At 38.9% G+C, this 25,290-nt stretch overlaps 1 protein-coding gene across 4 annotated transcripts in view; it reads left to right on the forward strand.

Annotated features, from left to right (window-relative positions):
• RNF144A (ring finger protein 144A) overlaps window positions 1–25,290 on the forward strand; it is a 64,469-nt gene that overhangs the window by 33,180 nt on the left and 5,999 nt on the right. For 2 of the 4 annotated variants that reach the window (XM_050314484.1, XM_050314483.1), the window contains 6 exons: window positions 2,757–2,902; window positions 18,577–18,681; window positions 18,889–18,949; window positions 20,038–20,245; window positions 22,038–22,185; window positions 23,312–23,401. In XM_050314484.1, the coding sequence (XP_050170441.1) occupies window positions 2,768–2,902; window positions 18,577–18,681; window positions 18,889–18,949; window positions 20,038–20,245; window positions 22,038–22,185; window positions 23,312–23,401 (747 nt within the window). In that variant the 5' untranslated portion in view covers window positions 2,757–2,767. Of the gene's footprint in view, window positions 1–452; window positions 565–1,408; window positions 1,556–2,756; window positions 2,903–18,576; window positions 18,682–18,888; window positions 18,950–20,037; window positions 20,246–22,037; window positions 22,186–23,311; window positions 23,402–25,290 lie in introns of all 4 variants that reach the window. The other 2 variants (XM_050314485.1, XM_050314486.1) reach the window with 2 other exon arrangements.

Below are 25,290 nucleotides of genomic sequence, written 5' to 3' on the forward strand. Positions count from 1 at the left end.
TTTTTTTTCCTTTTAAAAAGCTTTTTTAAACATCATGATGTAAACAAGAAGCTTATTATTTTGTTGCAGCAGTGTGCCAGATGATCATGAAACAAGATCTAGCTTGTGTTTGAGAAAGCTTCATTCTCTGTACCTTTTAAAGAGATACCCTGCAGAGATGATCCACTGGGATGTAGAGGTTTTTTGTATATGTTTTTCAAGGTTAGGTGGGAAATTTCTTAATTCTGTCCCATAATGAATGTAAGATTTCTTCATTAAAAGGTGTTTGGCAAGGAGGGGTGAGCAGGAATAGCTCTGCTACCATTTGAAGCTGAATTCACATTTTGCTTAGTTATCACCATGGCTGAATTCAAAATGAATTACATGCCAGCTGTACAGGGCAGCTGGTTTCTACTGGCCTGTTGGGAGCCAGCTTGAAAGACATTTTGCTTTGATTCACTCTTATTTTGCAGCAGATGAAGAGGAGAAATATTTCCCGGTAAGGTTTTACTGCAGTATAGTTGTGCTGCAAGAGGAATTATCACAGGAATACCAGTAAGCCTCTGAATGTCCTAGGGAACAATGGTAAGCATTGGGGCTGAAATGTTGATATTTTCCCCTTTATCTTCACTTATTGACCCACATGGAATATATATGTATTTAAATTTCTTTTTTTTTTTTTGTCTGAATCGGGTTGTATCATATATTTGGTGAGCTTTTAGTCTGCATTGTAAAACATTTTACATCTTCACCATGAAATTTCACCATGGTCTGCCTGATGTATGCAAGTGCATCCTTAACTTAAATCTATCCCTCTTAATTGTTCACTTGCTAGTTTCATCCACTTGCTACATAAGTATCAGACATGCAATAAACTGGTCAGGGCAAGCAAAGGGCACTCTAATTAATAACAGACAGTTCACGTGTGTTTGGTCACTTCTCAAATGCCTTATGAAACTGTCTGTAAATATCAGCTAAACCAAAGCTTGGAAGAAGAAAATGGGTTTTGATGGTAATTTGTGTTAAATGAAAAAGTAGTGGCGATTGACAGTAAAGAAGCAGCCTAATAACCTTAGAAGTCTTAAAGTTTCATTAATATCACTGTGTCAGACTTTGATGTTAAGGTCTCAGAACACAGTGCACAGCACAAGTTGTATTTTGTGATGTGGAGCCATTATTCATGTGCTGTTCTGTGGGGCTATTTCATCTGTTTCCTTTGAAACTGTGGAATTTGTGTGAGCTTTCAGAGGAAGCGATCCAGAGCAACCCTGGAAATGGGGTTGCTTAATGTTTGTTCTCTCCCCTCCTTTTCTCCCTGATGGCTGAACTAGAAAGGAGTTTTTTGGTGTCCTTTATGTACCTTATAAAAAGCATCTTCTAATGAGTTAAACTGAATGGGGGGGCTGACAAAATCTTCACTTTGTTTCAGAAATTTTAGAGACCTTGGTGGAGTCATGCCCACAATTAATTGAATATCAAAGCCTTGGACTTCAAAGAAGTGTTTGCGAGGTCTGCATGTGATTTCTTCAGGGACAAATAGCACATCTTGCTCGAACATCTGCCTAAATCTAGTCTAGTAAGCATTAAAGTAATTTTTTAAAGTTCTGGAGGTCTTGTAGATATGACTTAGATATAAGCAGTTCCTGCAAGGGCTGATGAAGGCTGGGGAAAAAAACTCAGAACTGAAAAAAAGTGTAAAAGTGATTGGAGTAGCATAACTACTGTTGTGGAGAAGGTAAGAAACCATCTAATTATTGAAGGACAGAGGTGAGATAATGTGAACCCCCCAGCAGCTTGGGATGTGAATTTTCTACACTTGTCACAGTGACAAAACATTACTAGTAAATATGTTGTTAATATTTGATGTACTCCATAAATTACCCTAGATTTTTTGGGGGAGTTATGTAGTTTTCTGTTTTGTTTTTCTTCCTAAAAAACTTATAAATTAGCTTTCCTCTTTTTGGGAATACATTTGTTTATGTGTGAGATTTTCTTTCTGGTTAGTCAGTTGATGGCTCTCCATCTGGGCTCTGAAGCCTAGGATAAAGATGCTCCTGCAGGTCCTATCCTATTGCTGTCTTTAGGGTGATACATAGGTACTATAACCTCTTCTTTTAGCTCACTTTGTTGTTGCAACAACCAACTGAGGCAAATAAGAGCACAAAGTTGTGGTCTCAGCATATTGAAAGTGTTGGAAGAAAAATGCAGGCTAAAACTCACAGTGTACTCAAAATATTTATTGTTCTTGCTAAAATTAACAGCAAACTGATTGATTTGTCATACTCTTGGGAACAAAAATATCTGGCTCTGTGAGTTGCAATATCATCACACTGGAAAAGGGACGTAATAAATGCCTGGCTTATGAAAGACCTTTTGAGGCTTGCCTGGGTAGCTGAGGTTAAAGAATGTCATAAGTAAATTTTAATGTTGGTGAGAGAAATTGTAACTAGTGGTGAAAATGACAGGAATTGGAAAGGAGATTTTTAAATGTATAATATTTGACAAAAGCCTGTGACTTAAAGGTATTTCCTGCTTCCTCTTGCATTTTGTCAGTGTGGGTTTTTTTCCTTCTGCTTTCTATATGAAGTTCCATCAGACAGAGCATGTATAGCCTTCTGCAAGTGCTGCAAGAAGTTAGCTATTGCTGTTTACAGTGAAGTCATTAGGAAAAAATGAACCCAACAAGCAACAGCTGACAATGTGATTTCCTGGCAGAAATGTAGAGTATTAATATAAGGAAATAATGGAGTATCTTCCCTTTTTGTGCTGTTTTTCAGACTGCTCTGCAATGACTACAGCAAGATACAGGCCTACCTGGGACTTGGTACTTGATCCATTAGTGTCCTGCAAGCTCTGCCTTGGTGAATATCCTGTGGAGCAGATGACAACAATAGCACAATGCCAATGTATCTTCTGTACCCTGGTGAGTTTGTATTCTATGTTTAGGAATAAAACCCAAAACATAATTTTAACTACAGAACATGTATGTTTCTGCTGTGTGGGTTTCACCCTGAAGTATTGATGTTGCAGTGGAAATAAATACTGTTTCTGTGTACTTGGCACAAATGCTAGCAGGTAAACCTTTGTTTTTCTGTTAAAAAAAAAAAGAGTTTTTACTTGGCACTTGAACGTAGTTACCTCCTTAACAAGGTTATTCATTCCTTCCTTCTACATCTCTCTGTCTTGGATTTGGGGGTGGCTTTTTGATTGGCTGGATTTTTATTGGGTACTTTGGTGGTTTGGGGTTTTTTTGGTTGGCTTTTGGTTATTTTTTTAACTTTAGAAGAGAATAGAGTCTTTCAGCTGGAAGGGATTGTTTCACGGTGTTCATCAGTCCAACTTCCTGAGCACTTCAGGGCTCATCTAAAGTTAAAGCAGGGTATTTAAGGCATTGTCTAAATGCCTCTTAAACATTGACAGGAAGCTGCTGCCCCAAGCCTATCTGTGAAGTCTGTTCCAGTGCTTAGTCACCCTCCTTGTAAAGAAATGCTTTCTAATGTCCACTCACAACCTTCCCTGATGCAGCTTTGAATCATTCCCACACTTCCTCTCACTGGATACTAGGGAGAAGAGGTCAGTACTTCCCTCTCTAGTTCCCTTCCTCAGGAAGCTTTAGAGAGCAATGAGTTCACCCCCTCGGCCCCATCCTCTCCAAACTAGACAAACCTAAAGTTCTCATCTGCTCCTCACAGGAATGTGTCTTGCAGCCCTTTCTTCAGCTTTGTTATCCTCCTCTGGGTGCATTCAGGTTCCTTCACATACTCCTTAAATTATGGGGCTCAGAACTGCACACAGCACTCCAGGTGAGGCTGCACCAATGCTGAATACAGTAGAATAATCACCTCTTTTGACTGACTAGTGAGGCTGTTTAATGCACCCTGGAATGGAGTTTTCACTCCTGGCTGCCAGGGCTCACTGCTGAATTGTATGGAACCTGTTGTCACACAGCATCTCCAGATCCCTTTCTGCAGGACTGTTCTCCAGGCACTCCTTTCTTAATTTATATTTGTGTCTGGTGTTATTCAATATGAGGTGGAGAATCTGACACTTCAACTTGTTAAATTTCATGCCATTAGTCATAGCCTGATGCTTCAGTTTCTCTAGATCCCTCTGCAAGGCATCTTGTCCCTCAAGAGAATCAACAGCACTTCCAGATTTGTTTCATCATCACTCTTGCTAATGGTGTTCAGCTCCTACATCCTAACAGCTGCTAACCATGTTGAACAGAACTGACACTAGAATTGAGCTCAGAGAAAGTGCTGGTGACTGATTGCCAGGCAGATGTAGCCCCATTCACTACAACCCTTGGAGACCAATTCTTCACCCAGAGCACCATGTACCTGCTCATCTCACAGCTGGACAATTTGTGCAGAAGGCTGCTGTGAAGGACAGTATCAAAAGCCTTACTAAAATCCAGAAAAAATATGTCCACTACCTTTCCTTCATTCACTAGGCAGCTGACCTTGTTATAGAAGGTTATCAAATTAGTTAAACAGACTTGCCCTTTGTGAACCCATGTTGACTGTGCCTGATTGCATTATTCTTTAAATGCCTTTCAATAGTACCCAGTATAGCCACACACTTGTAACTACAGAAGTATTTCATGTATTATAGATTTCAATTTCTCTGTATCACAGTCACAATAACAGGTTTCCATTACTGTATTGTACAAATGCTTACCTGGAATAACAAGCATATTGTCAGTTAAGTACAAAACACTGGCAAACATAAGTGTAGTATGTGACAAAGATCATCGTCACAGTTAATGGATATTAATAGTTTATGAATAGAGAATGAAAACTAGTACTAATTTTTCATCCTTAATAATGACTTGAAAATAAAATTTTAGATCCTTAAATTTTGCAGTGGGTGCAGGTACACCAAAAACTTTGTAACAATGGTTCAACAGAGGAATAGATGGATTATTATCAGTAAGAGTATAATTTCTGGAGTATATGATGTTCAGGCTTTAATTTCCTCAGAGTTTTGATGTGGTGTTACAGATTCAGAAATGGGATTGAGTGACTTGGGTTTTTTCTTAAATTTGAAAGTCTTTTTCCACAAAGTTTTTTGGTGTGTGTTCTTAATGTTCAAGATCAAGGATTTTAGTTACTTTTTAATTTTTTTTCTTCATGGAAACACTATCTTTTAATAATAGATTTTTTTCCCTGATGAAAAAAAGAATAGCTAATAGAACAGACAGTTCCACTTTGAAAGGAGTGTTTGCTTAAAATTCAAAAGTATATAAAATAATAAGCTTCATGAAAACTGTTCTCCACTATTCTAGTACTTACAGTCAAGTGTTCTGTTTCTCCTTGTTGCTTGGGTGTGTGAAATACTTAAATTTCAGTTTTCAGTAACATTTCAATGGTAACAGAAAGACTAGATTACCACATATATCTTTTCATCTTCACCTGGTTCCTTCTGATGTTTGCTGCTGTCACTGATCTGTTTCTTGGTATAGTTCTTTCTGCTTATTTGAAAGATATAACCAGTTAGAGACATTAAATATGTAACCTTTGCCAATAACCTATACTTAGCAGCTGACATAAATAACCTGTTTGCAGTGACATGGGATTTTTGTTTGGAAATCTGTTCAGGTGGAATCACCAACCCACTTGTACCACTTATATTTGACTGTCTCAAATAGTTCATTCAGCTCGGTCTTGTTTAAGGAAATTGGTGTAGTTTTCTACCTCTTGTTTGTCACTTGCTTCACTACAGTGACATTTGAGTGCCTTGAAAAAATTATTTATCCTAAAGTGCTACTGTAAATTAATAGGAAATATTACTTTTGCTGTCATTGATGACAGTGAAGGAAGAAGAATCAATCCATATAAATGAAAGAGACAATAGCTGTAAACCTGTTACAGCTCCAGCTTTCATCTGAAATCCAAGGCCTTCATCTCAACCTACAGGCTGTCCCAAAGGTAAATACATTGCTGAAGAAAATACTCCCCTAAGTCAGGCAAGATTGTTTAGCCTATTGGCAATTGTTAAGGAAAAGTGTGACAGCTGTGCACAGATTCGTCCTCTTGTGTTCCTCCAGTGTCAATTTCCAGCAACACCAAGGACATTGCAGTCTTCAGTATGAACTGTGCTTTGTAAATGGCCAAACTAAAATTGTTTAAAACGAAAAGGGAAAAAAACCAAGCCTTTTGATTCAAAATCTTGCATGGAGTCTATGTAAAGTATATCCAGTACATCTGTTTTGTTTTTGACTGACCAATAAATAGTTTTGTTCTGGCTGCTTGCTTTTATGTAAATGGACAGAGATAACTGATGGCCCCTCCAGGGATATGAGCAAAAGAGAAAAAAGGATGTCTGTTACAAGTGTGAGAACTACTTCTGCTGTGGCTTTTGCCACCAGCTCTAACCCTTCTGGCTAAATTGCAGCAAGCTGAGACAGCATCAGTATGTATCACGAAGATCAGTGCTAGTGGTATGTAGGCAGAATTTGGATCAATGTACAGGTCTCTTAATCCTATAATATTTGTATATTATAATATTATTTATAATCATAGAAGTGCTTTAGTAAAGATCCCGTGAATTGTCTCTTCCTGACACTTATACAGTAGCACAACTTTGCTATTCAGAAAAATAGAATGGGGACACTGTTTCCTTTTGCTTTCTGGCAGAGCTGTGCATGGATTGAATAGAGCAGACTGCCACTCCTCTACTGATAAGGCACAGGCACTACAATTTCCCATAGTATTACTTTGCCAGTTGTGGCTATTTAGTACAAATTACTCCATTTAGTACTCCATTATGGTTTTTATCATTGTGATCGTTAATGTGCACACAGTGCTGTGAGCTCTCAAGTTTTGTGTATCTCATCCATTAAGAATGTTACAAGAATGTATTTGCTCTGGCACCTCAAGCAAATCCTTGTTGGATTGCTCAAGGTACCAGAGGAACAAAACTCTAGAGAGTAGAAAGAAACAAACTATCTGCTGATGTCTTTTTGTTTTTCTGAGTATTATCAAGAGGCAGACTACTATCTCTTTTCTGGAATCATGTAAACGAAAGGACTAATCTTAAGTATGCTCATCTAATTCTTAAATATCTTGCTTTTTATTAAATCACTTCCCACCTAAATAGCACACAGTACATAGCTAGTAACCTTGAATTTTAAGATAGTTACTTAAACATTGCGTGCCCCAGCAGAAGCAATTGGTTGTACTTGTTTTCTTCAGAAAGCTTTCCTCATGACACTTACAGAAGGAAAGGGAGGGTAAAGCAGAGAACACTGCTTTTTTTTCTTTTTTTTTTTTATTAGTTACTGCACTATAAATTTTTGCACTTAGTAGTTAACCTTTTCTTTTTTGAAGGGTTAACAGTTGATAAGGAGGGAGGAGTTTTAGTCGACTTGCTGTCTGAAATTCTGATTATTTTGTAATCTATGATGAAATTCTCATGTGTCTTAAAGGACAGGATGTTTCCTTAATGTGTTACCAACTGTATATGTGCTAAAGTTACAACAGGTTTTTGTTCCAGCTGATATTCTTGCATATCAATTAGTAAAGCAGTTAGTTACTTAAATGTGTTCCAATTCAGGACTTATATGTACACCTGTGTACATAAATACTATATAATTTATATATATATAGAAACATACACATAGATGTGTCAATGTGCTGCAAGTACAGTGATGCCACTGTTACTCAAGACAGGCTGAGCTCCTTTTGACCTAACATTAATTAGATTGTTCAGTTCCCTTCAAGATGTTATGCGGTGCTGATCATTCTGGTCCTGGAGGATTTCATTCATACTTTTCTCAAATTTAAAAAGAACGTCAATCAAGTAGGTAGTCCAGGCAAGAAAACGTCTAGAAGAAATATGAAGCCTAACATAAAACTTGTCTTTGATGGAAAAGTTTAATTTGATTACTCATCTGCAGTCCACCTTGTTACTGATGGAAGGAGAAACTACTGTTCAGATGTGTGAGGGCCTACAATCAGAAAGAAAATAACAAAACTAATGTTAGGACCTACCTTCTGCTGCTTTATTTGTGCTTTCTAGTTGGCCAGATGTGCACATGTGGATCAACTTTGTGGTGTTTGAAACTAGCACTGCTTAGTAGATACTTATACTCTGATTCTTGCTCCTGGGCTCTACCTTAAGCCCTTGAGGCAGCTGGTTAATCTTATCTGGACCTTTAGGTGTCCTGTGGAGTTTGGCATATTCTGTCTCAAGTAGCATGATGGCAGCAGGATAGTGACAAACTCCTGCTTTCACTAGTCCTTTTAAATGGGACTACTGAATTTGACTAATCATAGCTGTTCATACATATCTGCTTAATTATAATCATTCCCCTATTTGAGCTTCCTCATAGACTAAAGATCAGCAAGGCTAAAATTATCCTGCTTGTAACTGGCATCAAGAATCCTTTTTTTTTTTTTTTTTGCTTGTTGTTATGCTTGACTGGAAGCACATAGAGCTTCTCTGAATTAAATGACAGGAAAAGGCATGATTTACTTAGTGTTATCCCTCACTCCAAATGAGGCAGAGGCAGTATCAGCTCCTTCCCCTGGGGCAAGGCAGACACCGAGAGCAGTGTGGATGAGAACAGGTGGGCTTGGCTGCCTTCCTGATCCTCCATGGTTTGTCTCTATTTGCCAAGGGAAACTTTCCTCAGCAGGGCAGCACAGTACTGAGACCAGGCCTTGCCTCTACCAAAGGAGATGCCCTACATTCTTGGAAACAGGAGGGTGGGGAACCTAATGGCTTGCGAGGTTTTACAGAGTTCTGAGTCCTTAGTAGCTGTAATGTTTCCCTATTTCCTACTAGCTACTCGGAAAGCTTACAGCTTGCCACTTTAGCTCACTTACCCCAGCCTTAGCAGAGAACTGATACTGATCGTGATACGTGATGTGTCAGCATGGTTAGAGGTCACTATGTGTTTACATAGCAATTCACATGGCTGGCTGGGTTCTGGCTTGTCTTTAGGTGCTGTGATGACAGAACTTCCTGCTTAAATAATAAACTCACCTGTTTACAAAGTAATGTGCAGTTGGGAACTACAGAACCCTGAGTGAAAACTAAACTTGATCCAGAGCCTTCAGCTCTCCTCTTCTGTGTGATATTGATAAATGAGATTAACATTATCTGTCCTTCATCAGGGTGTTGGGGAAACTAGTTCACTTTTGTTTGCATAGTGGTTTGCATGTGAAAAGGGAAGGTCTTTGTTTACTGCAGGTATATTGTCCTCCCACTAGAAATATTAATCTTGTTCTGAAATGGAAAAAAAATTTCTCAAACATAAGGAGAATTATTTGTTCATGTTTTTGCCTCGTGTTTTTTGCCTTGTGTTTTTTACCTCCTGTTTGTTTCATCCAACATATGTTGGCATTTTGAAAACAAGTTTATTTTTGTAAACCTTACTCTGTGTGTTTTTACGCATTTCAGCCCTGAATAGATGAGAACAAGCAGCTTATGGAGGGGTAAAAATGGAACACAAAGGAAGTTTCTATGTACATCCACTTGAACTACTTATTCTAAGATGAAGATAGGCACAAATGACAAGATGGCCATTTTCTGCTGTTTACTATGATTGATTTCTCTTAAGAAAAATTGTTCATCTTCTATATATTTTACAGAACACAGTCATAAATAGATGTGTGTCTAAAAAACAGCCCCACCACTTCAAAGGCTAGGCTGCTGTAAGTCTGGGTTGCCTTCTCTTTATCTTTTAAGATAGTCAACTGGGAAAAGGCATTTGTTTTTCCAGTACATTTGTTTCTGGATGCTTGGTCCTTCTTGTGACTTCTGCAGCCATTGATTGTTGTGTTTCACAGGATATTTACCATATTCTAATATATTTCTCAAGCTGAAGTAGTCATCAGGGCTCTTCTTGCTGCATTCTTGAAACCTGCATTTCTTCTTGCCTTACTTTCATCATTTGCTGACTCAGTAGCCTGATGCTGTCACTTCCCTGTACTCAGACTGGCAGTTAGTCTTACATGGAGGGTTTGGAGGCTGGATTGAGTCAGAGGGTTGGTGCACCTCGTCCCTAATATGAATATTTTGTCTGAGTTATTATTTGCATCAGTTAAGGAGTGTGTACTAGGAACTGCTGTGATATTTGGATGCACTCTCAATGCCTTTGGACAGAGGTAGAACCAAAGCAACAAAATTACTCTGCTGTCCATGGATTGAATCAACAGCCATCATTGCTCTAGCCACAGTGGCATGTACAGTGGCTGAGTCCCTGCTCCTGCCAGGATGCTGGCTAGTTCCTGAGATTGCACTGCTGAGGGGAGCACAAAGACTTCTGAACAAGAAAATTTTTACAGCTCAGGAAAGGATGCTCAGATGGTTTGTCCTCAGACATGGAAGCACAGAGGTTGTTTATCTTTCCCAGCCATCATCCTCTTTGGCCATCATCCACAGGCAAGATGGTGTGATTACATTTAGACTGACAATATAGTCTGTAACAGAGCTACAGAACAGCTGGTGCAGTCTTTAAAAATTGACAGCATGGTGGGAGAAAGAGGCATTTACTCTTGGCAATTTTGAACAAAAAGGTATCTTTTTAAAAGAGGCCAAGTATTGGGCAGGTAGAGGCAAGAAGCCTGCCCAACAGAGGTTTTTCAAATTCTTTGCCACTTGGGGTAAAACATTTATCAGCTGTGACATTACCTGTCTCTGGTCCTGGCCAAGGTCTCTTGGTGTGTACTTTCTTGTTCACAGCGCAGGGCACTAAATATTTTCCTGTTGCAGAGCTCTGGATCACTTTGCAGGTGCTTTTCTGGGAGTCAAGGTTTGGTATGCTTGTGTAGCAGAATTTTTGTCTCTGTAACAAAACAAAGGGTATAAAGAATAAACATGTTAGACTGTTCTCTGTTACTGCTTTCGGATTGGTAGATTTGAAGTACTGCATGTCAAGATAAGTGACTGTTTCTTCCTGTGATTTATTCTTAAGGATGATGAATCAGCTGCAGAGTTCATAAAAATTGGAATTTTAATAGTGAAGATTTCTTTGATAGTAGAGTATTGTCTCTGAGATGGTATCTATAGAAGTGGAAATTCTTTAAGTTCAAAGTATTACCACAAACATTAAACATCTCTAGTGTACATCTGTCTCTGGTCTAGGTGGTTTGTGGAGTTGGATATAGCTTGTGCTTGTGGATTTGGTCAGTATAGTTGACAGATTATCTAATAAAGAAAAAAAAAATCACTCCCCCAGTCATGCGTTTGCCTCAAACAGATCTCCTATTGTGTGTGTAGATATTTTCTGGTAAGTCACTTGTCAACTAAGTAGGATTAGGTTGATATTAAAAAGCTAGATTGGAGATCTGCTGTAGAGAATTCCACACACTGGAGCAGCAATGCAGGAGTGATTCCAAGTTGAGCCTGTTATTAAACAACAATAGATTTGAGGCAGGATTATAAGTACTTAACACAAAGAGGCCATGTAGTAAGTTTGAAAGAAGCTTAAAAGCTCTCCAAGAAATCTACCTTTTCTTTTCTCACATGTTTTCTTTGATGGAAATCTGTTAGAAAGTAGTTTTCTTTTTCTATGAAACATTAAGCTTAAAATAAGATGATTCCTGTGACTGGAGTGCTGGAATGGAAGGATAGGGGCTCTTTAGGAAGGACAGGCAGAGGAGATGAGGTGGGGGTGTCAGTTACCCGATATGTCAATAACCAGCTGTGGAGCTCTGCGTGAGGATGAATGAGGAACCGACCCAGAGCTTATGGCTTAGGATTAAAGGGAGGGCTGGGACAGGTAACTTTATACAGGGAGCCTGACCAGGAGGCCCTACAAGAACACTGGAGGGACTCTTTAGAAGGCCATGTTCTGATTGAACAGGGGGAAATGGCTTCAGACTGAAAGAGAGTAGGTTTAGATAACTGAAACAGTAAAGAATTCTGTGAGGATGAGGCACTGGAACAGGTTACCCAGAGAATGGGTGTCCTATCTCTGGAAGTGTTCAGGACCAGTTTATATGGAGCTCTGAGCAACTTGGTCTAAATGTTCCTACCTATGGCAGGGAGTTTGGAACTAGATGATCTTCAAGGTGTGTCCCATCCCGAACCATTCTAAGATTTGTCCTATTGCCAGATGAGTTGTTGCTTTAAGAAGCATATGAAAGTTATATGTGGCTACAAGAATCTCTTTTTCAGAAATAGGGAAGGTCATGTCTTACTGTATCATTCTTCTCTCTTCAGAGAACACATAAGGTGTAGACTGCTTATTTTAGGGGAGTTTTGCTTCTTGGAATTGTTCAGCTTTGTCTAAATGGAAAATATTTCTAGAAAATTATGTTTTATTCAAGTAAAAACTCTCTATCAGAGTGCATTTGTTGTTTGGACAAAAGGGAGGGAAGCTATTATTCCAATAGCATTAGTCTTCACCTGAGACATGGACACCCAAATTGATCTGTCTAATTTTTTTTTTTTTGTAGTTACAGAAATGCCCTCACTTTCACACACTCTCACACCCAGCCCCATTGAGTATTACACACTGCATCACTATGTACTTTCCCAATCTGAAGCTAAAATAGGGCATTACATCTCATTACCTAAAACATTTACAGACAATGTGTCTACCAGTATAAATACCTATTCAGCAGACTGACTGCAGAATTGGCTTAGTGGAATTAGCTCAGAGCAGTGGAATAACTGGTATTGCACTGCCTTATGGCTACAAAAGATATGACCTTCTTAGTAGTCATTTTAAAGTAATGTAAAGAAAAACTCCTGGTATGCAGAGCATAAAAATATTACAAAATACTATCAAAAGTAATTGTTGCAGTAGTTTTGTTCGTCTGTGTAGCCTCATCACATGAATTGTTGAGCTTTTGCTTAGTATCCTATTAGCTCAAAAATGACCCACAGAACCAAACTGTAGACTTGTAGCTAGAAGACACTACTAAGTGCATGCTACTCACTCAAAATCCTTTCATATTCTTTCCTAGAACATAAGGCCCAAAGGTATCTTCACATTCACCTAGTCTAATGTCACTTGTAACATGAATCACAAAATACCAGCTGGCATTTCCTGGTTCTTCATGTGGTTGAATGCAAGTTTATTTATATGTGTGTGTATATATGTATGTATATTTTTAAAAGTTCAGTTAATACTGGTTTGATACAGAATTTTAGACCAGCAATTTAGTCTACATGTTAAGAATCATCCTACCTGAAAACATTTTCTTGATCAGCTTGAACTTTAAAGAAATCTCCCTTGTTGAAAAAGCATGTCAGTCCTTCCTTGTGTTCCTCAAGTGCAGTGCGAACTCTTAGTGATTGTCTTCGCAAAGTGTGGGGTTATTTAGCTAGTTCATCTTTGTGTACAACAGCACAAAAAATTGCTTATCTTCAATATTTACCATTGTCAAATGTATTGTAAAATATTTTCCTTTTCTTTTTAGAACTTGGTAAAAACTGCATTTCTTCTTTTTATTTCTTCATTTTTTCCCCTTTCAATTTTAGGAGTGTGTGTGTGGTTTTTTAAAAATGTTTTACCAACATCAGCATGTGATGATTCCACATGTACTGCATATTTCATTTGGGGATGACAGTGGCCTAGTGCCAGCACTAAAATACATTTGAAGTTTTAAGAAATAAATCAAATGATGTGATGATATACTTGGCTCTGCAATCCTGTCATGCTTTTTTGGGTTTTCCAAATCCATTGACTTATTTATAAAATTTCCCATATGACTTGGCACTTGAATCTGCAGTATTAATGTAGTTAGAAGTCTACATTCTGACTAAATCCACCTATCAGCTGTTAAGAAAATAATAAAGGATAATATTTTTGCCTGCTTAACTTGCAAATAAAAGATAAAAAGCCATTTCTCATTTGCTGTGATAGTAGTAATAACGTGTTCTTAAAAGTAAATTTGTTATGACTTTCCCAAAACATCTTCAAGTGTTTTTAATTATATGTTGTAAAATTACCTTAGGCACCAAGAGAATACATTATTTTTTTTTCTGTCAAAGTAGATGATAGAGAAGTGTTGCCCCACATGGAAACAATGAAAGTCAGATTCCTTCTTAGGAATTAGGATGGGATTTTTATTTGAGTTTTGATGTCAGGAGAAATAAGTCAAAGCACCATCATCAGAAGTAAGCATAATTTTTCCTGCAATTCTCCTGAAAAATAATTAATTTTAATTCTTTACATATAAATTTTGCTGTGGCCTGTGCAGGTTAGAGCTAAGTGCAGCAGAGCAGGACTGTTATGGTTTGGAAATTAGGCAAAAAATAACTGTTTTGATTTTCATAGGTTATTTTGATCTTTGTAGCATTAGACAGGAAGATATGCAGTTCTAAAGCAGCAGCACGTAGTGGTCACTGAACATAACCTTTCTATGTGGTGCAATCCTTGATCTGTAAAGGTTAGAGGTACAACACATCTTCCAGAGCTTTAAATACTAAGCTGTGTTTGGCAGCTTCAGAAAGGAAGTCATTCCTTTACTAACCATCTGTCTCTGAGGCAAAACTGAAAGGGTTCCCAACTTACATAGGCAGCTTATAGTAAAACTGCTGCTGAGTTGGGCTCTCGGTTTACCTTTGTGAGGTAAGAATGGATCTGGACCAAAACTCTTCAAAGTGGTTTTGCTCCTGCCCTTTGACATGGGGACAGCAAATGACAGTAGAATTCTTGAATTATGAAGTGAAAGAGGAAGTTATCCACACACCAGAAAGGGCAACAGTGATGGAACAAGGACAGAGCAGAGATGCACAGGGAAAAATACAGGGGTGATGCTCAGGGAGCTAACCCGTCTCTTCTGACCGATCTTAGCAGCATCTGGGGCACTGGATGCATTTTGACCTGCACTTTACATAATTTTGATATATATACTATAAATAAAACTTTATATATGTTTTATATATGTGGTGTATGTAGCCTGTATATAGTTTATATGTAACACATGTTGGGCAGTGCTTTGCTTTCCTTTGTCTATGGGAAATTGCCAGAGTTAAATAGCAGTTCTCATTGCCTAACATTTATGACATAAAATGAAATGTTAAGGTATAGATCTGTATCCTTAAGGAACCCAAACAACCTTAGCAGTGTCCTGGGGTGCCACCATATAGTAACTGTTTTCCTCCCCTGAGTTGTTTGATATACTGAGAGAATGCATGCTGGATAGAAGTCTAAGCTACTCCAGTTACCTCTTTGCTTGTTACAACTGCAACATAAACCAGAATAACCTGCCTAGTGCTTGTTATGCCTAAAGGAGAAATGCAAATGAGAAAAAAACCCACAAGTTTTGATAGGTTTAGAGTCCCTTCAAGTGTAAGTTACTTAAATAATATTTAGTTATTTAATTACTGAAATGAGATGGCTTTTTTTTTTTTTAAAGAAAGAAATAAGTGGAGTTTTGTAAAAGTAATAATAATAATGGCCAGTCTTTGCGAGCGAAGATCCGGGGAAGGTCTTTCCACCTTCCAGCCTGCGCATTGGATTTTTTAGGTGAGACACAGTGTGCGCGGAACTGAGCCCACCCTTTGATCCTAAGGTTCATCTGCCGGGGCCAAGCGAGCTTGGACGGTGGCAGCGAGGTCCTTAGGACGTAGATGGGGTTGCCTTTAAGGGCTAACGAGCTCCATCTGGCCCGGGGAGTGGCCCTGACCGGGAATCAAACCGGTGACAGCGCCACGCCCTTACCACTAGACCACCAGGGGCTCCTTTTGTAAAAGTACTTCTTCAAATAAAAGCAATTTTCAATTCATGCATATCTACTAAATAAAGAATAAAGATACTCCTCAGCATATTTGTTTTTTAAGGGTCGGTGTACAACAAGAAATGTCTTGTGACTTTAGTCCAACCTCAGCCCTTAGGTATCTAATTTCATCTCCTGTTTTCTCTGAGAAAAATTATGAAATACAGTTAATTTTGAACATTGTTGAGGGTGACTTACGCTCCCATACTTTTTGTTCATGCTATACAGTACTTTATTGTTTTTACTGGAAAGGCTATGAAGATACTTTCTTCCAGCAGGGAATCAACTACACATTACATAGAAAATGAGCAACAATTTACTTGCCATCCTTTTGTAGTTGTTTTGCAATGAACTTTTCATAGTGTATAATTGAATACTAATCATAGTGTTTGAGCGTTTCTGGTACAAGTGGCACATCTTGCATCTGCCCCTCTTGCAACCACTTTGGGGTTACTCTTTCTCCACTTAAGAAATCTCTGGAGAGAGGAAGTCTTGAGTGGACAGGGTGTTTTATCCTCTGCATATTTTACAGCAAGATTTTGCGGCCTTGAGACAGTTCCCAGAGGGTGAAACATGAGAAGTGCATTTGGCTGGGCTGATGTTGAGGAGACAGGGACCAGTGCCACATCGGGGGAAGGGGAAGGCCATGGGCACTGCTTGTGACAGGGATGAACCGTGCCATTTCTTGGAAGATGTGAGCGAGGAAAGGGAAGCAAATTGAATAGACTTTGGCAATGGTCCCAAACAGGTTGAGGAGGAGAATTAGCTGCATTAATGATTAATGATTGCAAAGCTCATTCAGCTTGAAAAGTACTTTCTATAAGTGCTAAGTGCTGGCATTAAAAATGTATGCATTTTCATTTTAATCCACACTTGGTGTCTGCAAATGGAGAGAAAAGAGAAGAGCCAGCAGTGTCATTTTAGCAGCACTAATACCTCACTACAGCTGAAATTACAGTTTGCCAAGGCATACAGCCTAGAGTCTGGGTCTTGCAGAGCTCAGCCTGTGGTCGTCGTTCCTGCCTGTGGTTCTCTTGAACTGCTCCACCAGCTGCAGAGTTTAAAGTGAAGGCTTGGAAACCTTCTGCAAATCAAACATTTACTAAGTGAACAGTTGTCGTTATTAAGTCCCTGCTGATAAAGACATAAACTATAGTCTGTCACACATGGATTTCTCTGCACAATTAAAAATTTTAAAGGTGTCAGTTATCTGTCTCTTTTTGGTTTTCAAAAAATAGACCTGTTTTCTTTACTGAGTGGGAGGCACAGGGAAAGGGGATTCCAACAGAAGTTATTTGTTGTGCTATTAAGGTGCTGGCATGTTGCTACCAGAAAAGCTGTGGACCAGAGCAACAGAGGCTGTGTGGGCAGGACAGTGAAGCTTTTGCTGTAGTCAAGCTGTGAGGGCTAAATTCTAGAATAATGTGTTAATACAGGTCTCTGAAAGGAGCTGAATAGACAAATCAAGAGGCAGAAGAGAAAAAGAGGCTCTAAGTCTGGACCTTAACAGCTGCAAGCCCCATGCTTGAGGGTTAGGCTATAAGGTGCTCATGGATGGCGTGGTTGGAAGGAGGAAACAGTTTTGCACTCTGACCTGCAGTTAGGCACGCCAGCCTTGGCAAGGTCAGTGCAGCCCTTTGCCTTCCCAGGCTGGTAATGAGTCAGCAGCTGCATACCTTTTTGCAAGTGTGTGGAAATGGTAACTGAAGTCTCTGTTTTGCCAGTTTGCTGCAGAGTATGTAATCTTTCTTACCTCTCACACAGTTGGATGCTGAGCTTGTTTCATATCTTCATTTCAATCTGCTGTTAGTCTAACCTCAGTGTTTATTCACACATCTGGTAACAGGGAGTTAGGGGTCTCCTTCTGTAGTTGTCTCTGGTTTGCCACTGCCAGCTGAGCTCACAAGCAGGGTGAGAATGCCATAGGGTGACCTATCCACTGGGAAGCAGACCTTGGTTTGCTCTTTCTGTGTAATGTTGGACTGGTGGAAGTTGCAGAGAGAAGGGTTTCTGTTTCTGTCATTCCCTTGCCTTCCCAGCAGACACCTATGCATTAGCTCTCGCCTTCATGTGAGGAGGGTGGAAGCGGAAGGGGGTTGTTGCCCTTCAAGAATAACAAGGTTTGGTCTTAATTTGCCTTTGGTCAAAAATACCTTCTTTTCTTACCTCTTTTGTTGAGAGCCGTGTTGTGTGCTGCTGTGTTAGAGGCTACATTTTCAGTTATTTCAGTTACGGGTAAAACGCTGTGGTTGCTAGGGGAGAAAAGTATTAGTATTACCAATATTTATTATTCAGTCCCCATGGAAACTGTAGTTCTTCAGGGAGTCCTAATTCTCACATTTTTCCTTCCTATGGAAAAGATATCTCTTTAACTGTGGTTATTTTCTAGAAAAATGAAGCCAAGATGCACAAAGGGAGTTGTGTTCTGGTATGCTTGACAGATGTCTGTCTTTGGGGAGTTACTGTGAATTACTGATTACTAAGTTGTGTTGTAGCTTCCAGTCACAAGGATCTTTGGATTGTCTAATTTTACCATGGTGATGTTTTATTATTTTTTTCCCTTCCTCTTTGTTCCCTGTTCAATTTGTCCTTTTCCCCATTGTTATTTTTTTAATTTGCTGCATATTTGAATTTGATGAAGAGTTATTTGGTTAACAGTTGCACTCAGTGATCTTAACAGTCTTTTCCAACTTAAGTGATTCTATGGTTTCATGGGGAAATGAACTTTACTGTTTTCTGCCTAAAGGTATAACTGTGGCAAAAGCTGTGAGTATAGCCCATGGCTGTAAAAGGGACACCATAGTACCTGTTTTTGAAAAGTTTGAGTTCTTCCGATTTTGAGAGGAAAGCTGTTAAAATACTGAGTGATTTATTCTTGGTGGGATAGTGAACTCAGTCCTTGGTTTTCTTACAGTGCCTAAAACAGTATGTGGAACTTTTGATCAAAGAAGGTCTAGAAACAGCAATCAGCTGCCCTGATGCTGCCTGCCCAAAGCGAGGGCATCTGCAAGAAAATGAAGTAAGTACATTTTTACTGCAAACAGGGTGTTTTCTTTTCTTTACAGGATGTTTAAATTTGTCTTGCTCTGTATGTTATAGCTTCCATTGTTGGCAAGACATTGTTTTAATAATTCACAAAGGTCAAATATTTTATCTCTGTTTAAAATTAGTTAGATTATTGCTGCTCCTAATTGGAAATTTGTCTTTCTTTTGCTTCCTTCAACAGATTGAGTGCATGGTTGCATCAGAAATCATGCAAAGGTATAAGAAGCTACAGTTTGAAAGAGGTAACACATATAACACTACCCACTGAAGGCTGTGAGAATGGTATCATTCCAGAATGATCCTATAAATCAGAATCTGTCTCTACACATGTTCATGCAGTAGCATTGTGCATTAACTGTTTGGTCATCACAAAAAAAAGAAATTAATCAAAACCAAAACCCAAAAAGTAGTTGTTTCTGTTCTTGCCTGTGTGATTCCCAGAACTACAGCACTCTGGGAATAAACTAAGGAAAGAAAATTGCTATGTATTATATTGCTAAATAACTAAGGGAGAGAGTGACTTCTATTTTGAGCTTTGCTGTTTAATTACAGTACTGACTACTAGTACTGTAGGGGCTGGGGAGGTAGACTAACCTCTTTCACAGAGTCAACATTATTTCCTGGGATGGCATCTGGTGCAGAATTACCAAGCAGTTCTGTGTGTAGTGTATAATGATACAAGCATTAACAAGGTTCATGTTAAGAATATAAGCTGAATGCATGCTTATGAGGATGTGGAATGGTTTGGTCATGGAGACCTTAAGGTTTTGCTGAGGTCAGGACCCAGCCTAGAAACCACTGAAGTAATTTCATTTTTTAGTTAGTTACTTATTTATGTTGTCTTCAGTGAGCTTTGAAACATGAAATAACTTACCTGTAAGGAGCCTTCAAGAAAGGGATCAAACTCTATAAGAGTCGTATGCCATTGTTAATCATGTGGTCACATTAAGGCAGAGGTCAACTTGAAATAAGAGTCCTAATGGGCAAGACACTGTAAAAACACTTTCTAATGGGTTTTACCTGCATAGTATATGCTGTGCTTAACTTGAAGTACAGCTGAAAAAAAATCAAACTCACTCTCTGAACAAGTTTAGTTCAGTGAATGAAAGTGGGCCATGAATTTGGACTTGTGAAGCTCACTTTAGTTTGGTGTCTTTAGTTTGCGAAACAGGCCAGGTTTATGTCAAAGGGGGTAGCAGAAATTAAAAGGCTCCTTTTGAAAACTTGTGTCTTCAAAAGCCCTGCCAGCCAACCTCAGCTGAAATGCATTGTTATGGCAGGCCAGTCTCGTATCTGCCTTTGAATTTTGTTCTTTTATGTCCCTTTGCAGAAGTGCTTTTGGATCCATGCCGGACTTGGTGTCCATCGTCTACTTGCCAGGCAGTTTGCCAGCTCCAGGAATCAAGCCCACAGGACCCCCAGCTGGTCCAGTGCAAAGCATGCGACATTGAGTTCTGCTCTGCTTGCAAATCTAATTGGCATCCGGGTCAAGGCTGTCAAGAGAACATGCCAATCTCTTTTCTTCCAGGAGAAACAAGGTAAAGTATTGCAAAAGATCAAGTATTTAGAAACTAAACACTCAATTATTGAACAAATCGGATTATGAATAGTAAAGAGGCATTTTCCTGATGTTTTGTTCTAAAGCTGTTTCCTTTTCTAAGTCATTCCTGTTCTTTTAATGCCATATTCCAAAACTGAATAGCTCTTGGCAGCCCTGATCTTTGCTGCCATTCCCAGCAAAGTACAAAGCAGCTGCTTGGGCCTTTGGCCTTTTGCCCCAGTGGGAAAATATGACATCCAGGCAGCTCATGAGCTTCCTTGAAAGAAGATCTTGTTACTCTTGCTCTTCTGGACAATGTGAGGGTCAATAACATCATGCCAGATAGTGATTTTTAGGATGCCCTGTCAATCATCCTAACTGCTACACGTTTGGCCCATGATCTTAAGTTTTGTTTCAAGCAGTTTCCCATGGCATGCTGCAGCCACTGAGTAAGAAAGGCTGTTGTGCATGTGTTTCTCTTTATGTTTGGCTTTTTTCAAAGATTGTATTGCAGGTCAAGGCACAATTAAAGCCCTGCTCAGCCTTGGACTTGGTTACTCATGACTTGTCTTCTTTCAAGCTTTACTGTAACAGATGACTAGCCAAGTTCCTGGTCAAATATACTAACTTTTGCTCATGCTTTTGTGTGTGCTTGAAAAGAACTGAAGCTTGCTAAATTTCATGGCAAGCTAAAAAAATGTCATCTATTTTTGCTTAGTCTTTTTGTTGTCTTAGTTAATTGTTTTACGCTTTATTTTAACTTCACTGAGTAAAAGTTTTTTTAAATTATTTTGGAGCATAATGGGCTGGCAGCAGCTTGAACTACAATGCATTTGGAGTTTCATATACATTTTATCAATACAAAGTAGTTTTCTGTAATACAGTTCCCCTTTTGTAAATAATTAGTGTGTGTCCTTTTATCCTACTGTTGGGTAAACCAATCAGTCAAGTGTTAGTCCTGTTTTCCAGCAAACTGTTGATTCCCCATCAGTTATTCTTTTATCTCCACTGGCAGTTGCTGCAGGAATTGTCATTTCTTAAGGCACATTTTATTTATTAGTGTGCATAAAACCTGCATACAGTAGAAAGCTCCCCAAGGGAAATAAATATTCTTCCAGTGTTTCAACATTCCTTTGTGTTGTACCTGCTCTATGAGGGGACACCTGTGATTTTGCACAGTTTTGTAAGAGAAGAAGAATCAATGCTGATGCTAACTCGTGAAGAGTGACTTCTTAGGACTGTGTCAACAGAGACAGAGATCAACTCTGGAAAAATAACATGCCCCCAAAACCTTATGGCTCTTCATTTGGAGGGAATTTCCTAGGGAGAATCCTCAAGGAGGGCAGAGACAAGTAATCTCTCCCTGGTACCCAATCCAAAGGAATGTGGTCTGGGCTTATTGTACAATCAAAGAATTGTTCCCTTTTCTGAGAAAGAAGGGAGAAAAAAGGAAAATGACCTAGAGGTACAAAACATTTAGGTGTGAACTAGCTGCTTATCTGATATATTCCAGGAGAAGACACTTTAATATCTATTAGTATCACTAGATAACAAAAACAGTTCTTAAAATATGTGGTAAAGAAAACATCCAAACTTTTATGTAGACATGGTAGTCATTAAACACCTTTACCAGAGATATGTTTGATATTGGTTTTGTTTGTTTGTTTGTTTGTTTGTTTTGGTTTTCTTTTAACAAAAAAGCAGGCTTGCTTTTGTAGCGTGGTTCTTAGATGGTCTTCTTTAAACTGACATGGCCACACATCTTACTAATTTCTCACTCTCTCCCACAGTTCAGTTTTTAAAATGGAAGATGACAACGCTCCAATCAAACGCTGTCCAAAGTGTAAAGTTTACATTGAAAGAGATGAAGGCTGTGCCCAAATGATGTGTAAGAATTGCAAACATGCCTTTTGCTGGTACTGTCTGGAATCTCTCGATGTGAGTATATGCTTTTCACTCTGGCTCTCAGAAACCTAGAAGTTCATTGCTTTGCCATGCGGCTGTGTCTTTAGTGAATTGAATAAATAGGTCACTGGCTTTTGGTCACAACCCACCAGAGCTGTTGCTGGAAGTTTGATAGGATTTGTATGCTCTGTTTTACTTGTCTGACCTGTGTGATCTTAGCATTTGGTCTGCGTGAGTCAGTAAATAATTATTTAAAAGTAAAATTTTATGACAATAATCTGGTTATAATCTTTTATGGCAACTAGCATGGAGGAAGGGCGTTGCTTTTTTTCAGTAGTTATTTTTAAATGGTGCCCTTCTTGAAGGAGATACAGGATGAATGTAGCAACACTCTTAGTCTGAGGAAGTTTTAACAGACAAACTAGATTTGGTGTGTCACTAACAGTCAGATTTGTTTACCATTCATTGTATTCCATGGGACAAGAAATAGATCTGACATAGGAAAAAGAATACAATACTCTCCCAACACCAGGAATTTATCAGTCTATAAGCTGTTGCTGTCATATGTTTATATTTTTTTAAAATCAGCCTGTTATCGTTCCCAAGGATCAGTGTATATACAACATCTGTTTCCATGTTATCAGGTTTACTTTATAGCATTGTTAACAATAACAAAGAAAGTTAGGTTCCTGAAAGCTACTCTTGACGACTCAAATCTGTTGTTGTCTCATTTGATACTTTAATAACGGTCCTGAAGTCACAGGCTTCTCACATGCTCAGTTAAAAAACAGCATTCCTGTGGTACCAGGCCTGCTGTCTTGGCTGATTTGTGAGAGGATGGCAGGACTGATAGATAAGTATTCATTTTCCTTTGTTCTTTCTCTATGTGTGTAAAATATATGCAATAGCCAGCTTATCTTCTTGGATCTTCTACTAAATTCCATGCTAGCATTTAAATATGCAGCTTGAGAGCCTTTGGGAGAAGAATTCACTATATATCTATAACTGTAAAAGAAGTGTTTTGGAAAGGTTAGACCTGGAGATATCCACCTGCTTTTATCTTCCTGTACAGTTCCTGGTTTTAGGTTCTTAGGATATAGTATTTTGTAAATTGAAGAACTTCTGTTTATTGCCTACCTTCTCATTTAATATTTTGTAGGATGATTTTCTCCTTATACATTATGACAAAGGACCTTGTCGAAACAAGCTGGGTCACTCCAGGGCATCTGTTATCTGGCACAGGACACAGGTAAGGCTCAGATCTTTAAGAGGTCTGTACAGGTTTACTGCTGTCATAGTGTCTTTGTTTGCTTTACTCATTTTACACTTAAGGGTAAAATTGTATGCCAAATAGTAACTGATTTTCGTAGCAGATTTAAAGAGGGCAGTAGCTTGGAGAGGAACGATTATTTCTTCTAGAGGGGACATTCCTTGACAAAAAGCCACTGAGAATGAGAAAAGGTATATTTGCAGAGCCACTTTAGTGCCAGTCCCAATATGTTCTCACTGAACCTGGAGGACAAACTAGGCTGCCACCATCCATATGATTAACAGGAAAGCTCTTCTTGCAAGAGATCTTTAGGTCCGGATCCAGAACTGGCAAGGAATTAGCTTGAATACAGTCCTTATCTTTCTATGGACTCCATTTACCTCATTTGTATAGGTTGGATAGAAGGTAACCCTGAAGGCTTATCAGTAGTTTCAAATACAGATTCAAATTTACAATTGCAAAGAATGTGGGAATAGCTCTTATAGTCTAGATTCAGTGTTACTGGGCCCAACAGGAATGCAGTATAAATGCTAGTGTGTGATTTGGTCCATTCTACTGCCTTTACAGTCACTTTGGAGATACGGGACATCCGTGTATCTGAGTCATCTCTTCCTAAACTGTGTGCCTGTAAAAAGCTACCTTAGCTTGAGATGAAGTACTTTTCTTGAAGTACAGATTTCTTTCCATTCGAGCATAAGCCGCAAGTGTATAGAATAACTCTCAAGTCTGGACAAACAGCTAAACTGAAATTAAAGGAGAAGGGTCTCACCCCTCTCCTTTCACATGCAGCACTGGGTGCCTGAGCTATGGACTGGGTTTTGCTTGGCTTAGCCATTGGTATCTTAGGAACTGTGTGGGTACATTAAGCTTACTTGATACAACTGTAATACGAGGCAATTAATCTGGTAGTTGGAATCTGTTCTAAGCCACTGCAGTTTGTGCAAATATGTTTAATACACGGTATGTTTGACCAGCTCATTGTTGAGAAGGGAAGTGATCATATTCTAGCAATCAGGATATAATTCTGCTAAACCCACTAAAGACAAATCAACACTGCAATTGTTTCCTTATGTTAAGTTTCTTTGACTAAGTTGTTTATTCTTAGATTTACCCAAAGTAAATTGAGGTGAGCCTTTGATTTGTTGTTTGTGGGTTTAAAATAATATTGGTTTTGGCCAGAGGAAATGGCTTCATGCTGAGTAAGGCAGCAATTTCTTCAGAAGGTGAACAACCAAGTAGAAAATAAATAAGTAATACTCAACAGTCACTTTTATTTAAAAATAAACAAGTGAAAACCACACCACCACCACTACTCCCCAAAAAATCCCCACAAAACCCCAACCAAACAAAAAGAAAACCAACACAACAAACAAAATGAAACTTGATGATTTTTTTGATGGCATATTAAGGCTGAAAGGAAGGTGTAAATAGATATTTAATATTAATTTCCAGTAATCAATTTGGTCCATTGAATTGCTAATTTCTATCTTGGCTCTGTCTGACCGGTGCATTTGGCTTGAGCTGTAAAGAACTAGACAAGGGCATGCTGTCTCTAAAAAGCAGCATGGCAGTAGTTGCAGCTCTTGTGTTTTTTAAAGATGAGAATTCAGCTTTGGTTTATATCAGTGGGGGATAACACAAAGATTAGTAAATGGAAGTTGCAACCAATTGTCAGCGCCACCAAAAAATAAGGAGTTATGAAACGTGCCCACCTCTGAAACTGAAAAAGAAATTGCTCTTGGGAAGAAATAAAGTTATAGAGCAAGGAGGTTCGACAGCCAGAATGCAGGAGTGCCGGAGCCGGTGTTGGTGAGCGCTGTCCCACAGCGCCATCTCCCGCAGCCACCCGGCCCTCTCACCCTGCCGGA

This window comes from Myiozetetes cayanensis, unplaced genomic scaffold (genome assembly GCF_022539395.1).
Source record: "Myiozetetes cayanensis isolate MyiCay16 unplaced genomic scaffold, myiCay2020 scf2-11, whole genome shotgun sequence".
In the NCBI taxonomy this organism is placed as follows: Eukaryota; Metazoa; Chordata; class Aves; order Passeriformes; family Tyrannidae; genus Myiozetetes; species Myiozetetes cayanensis.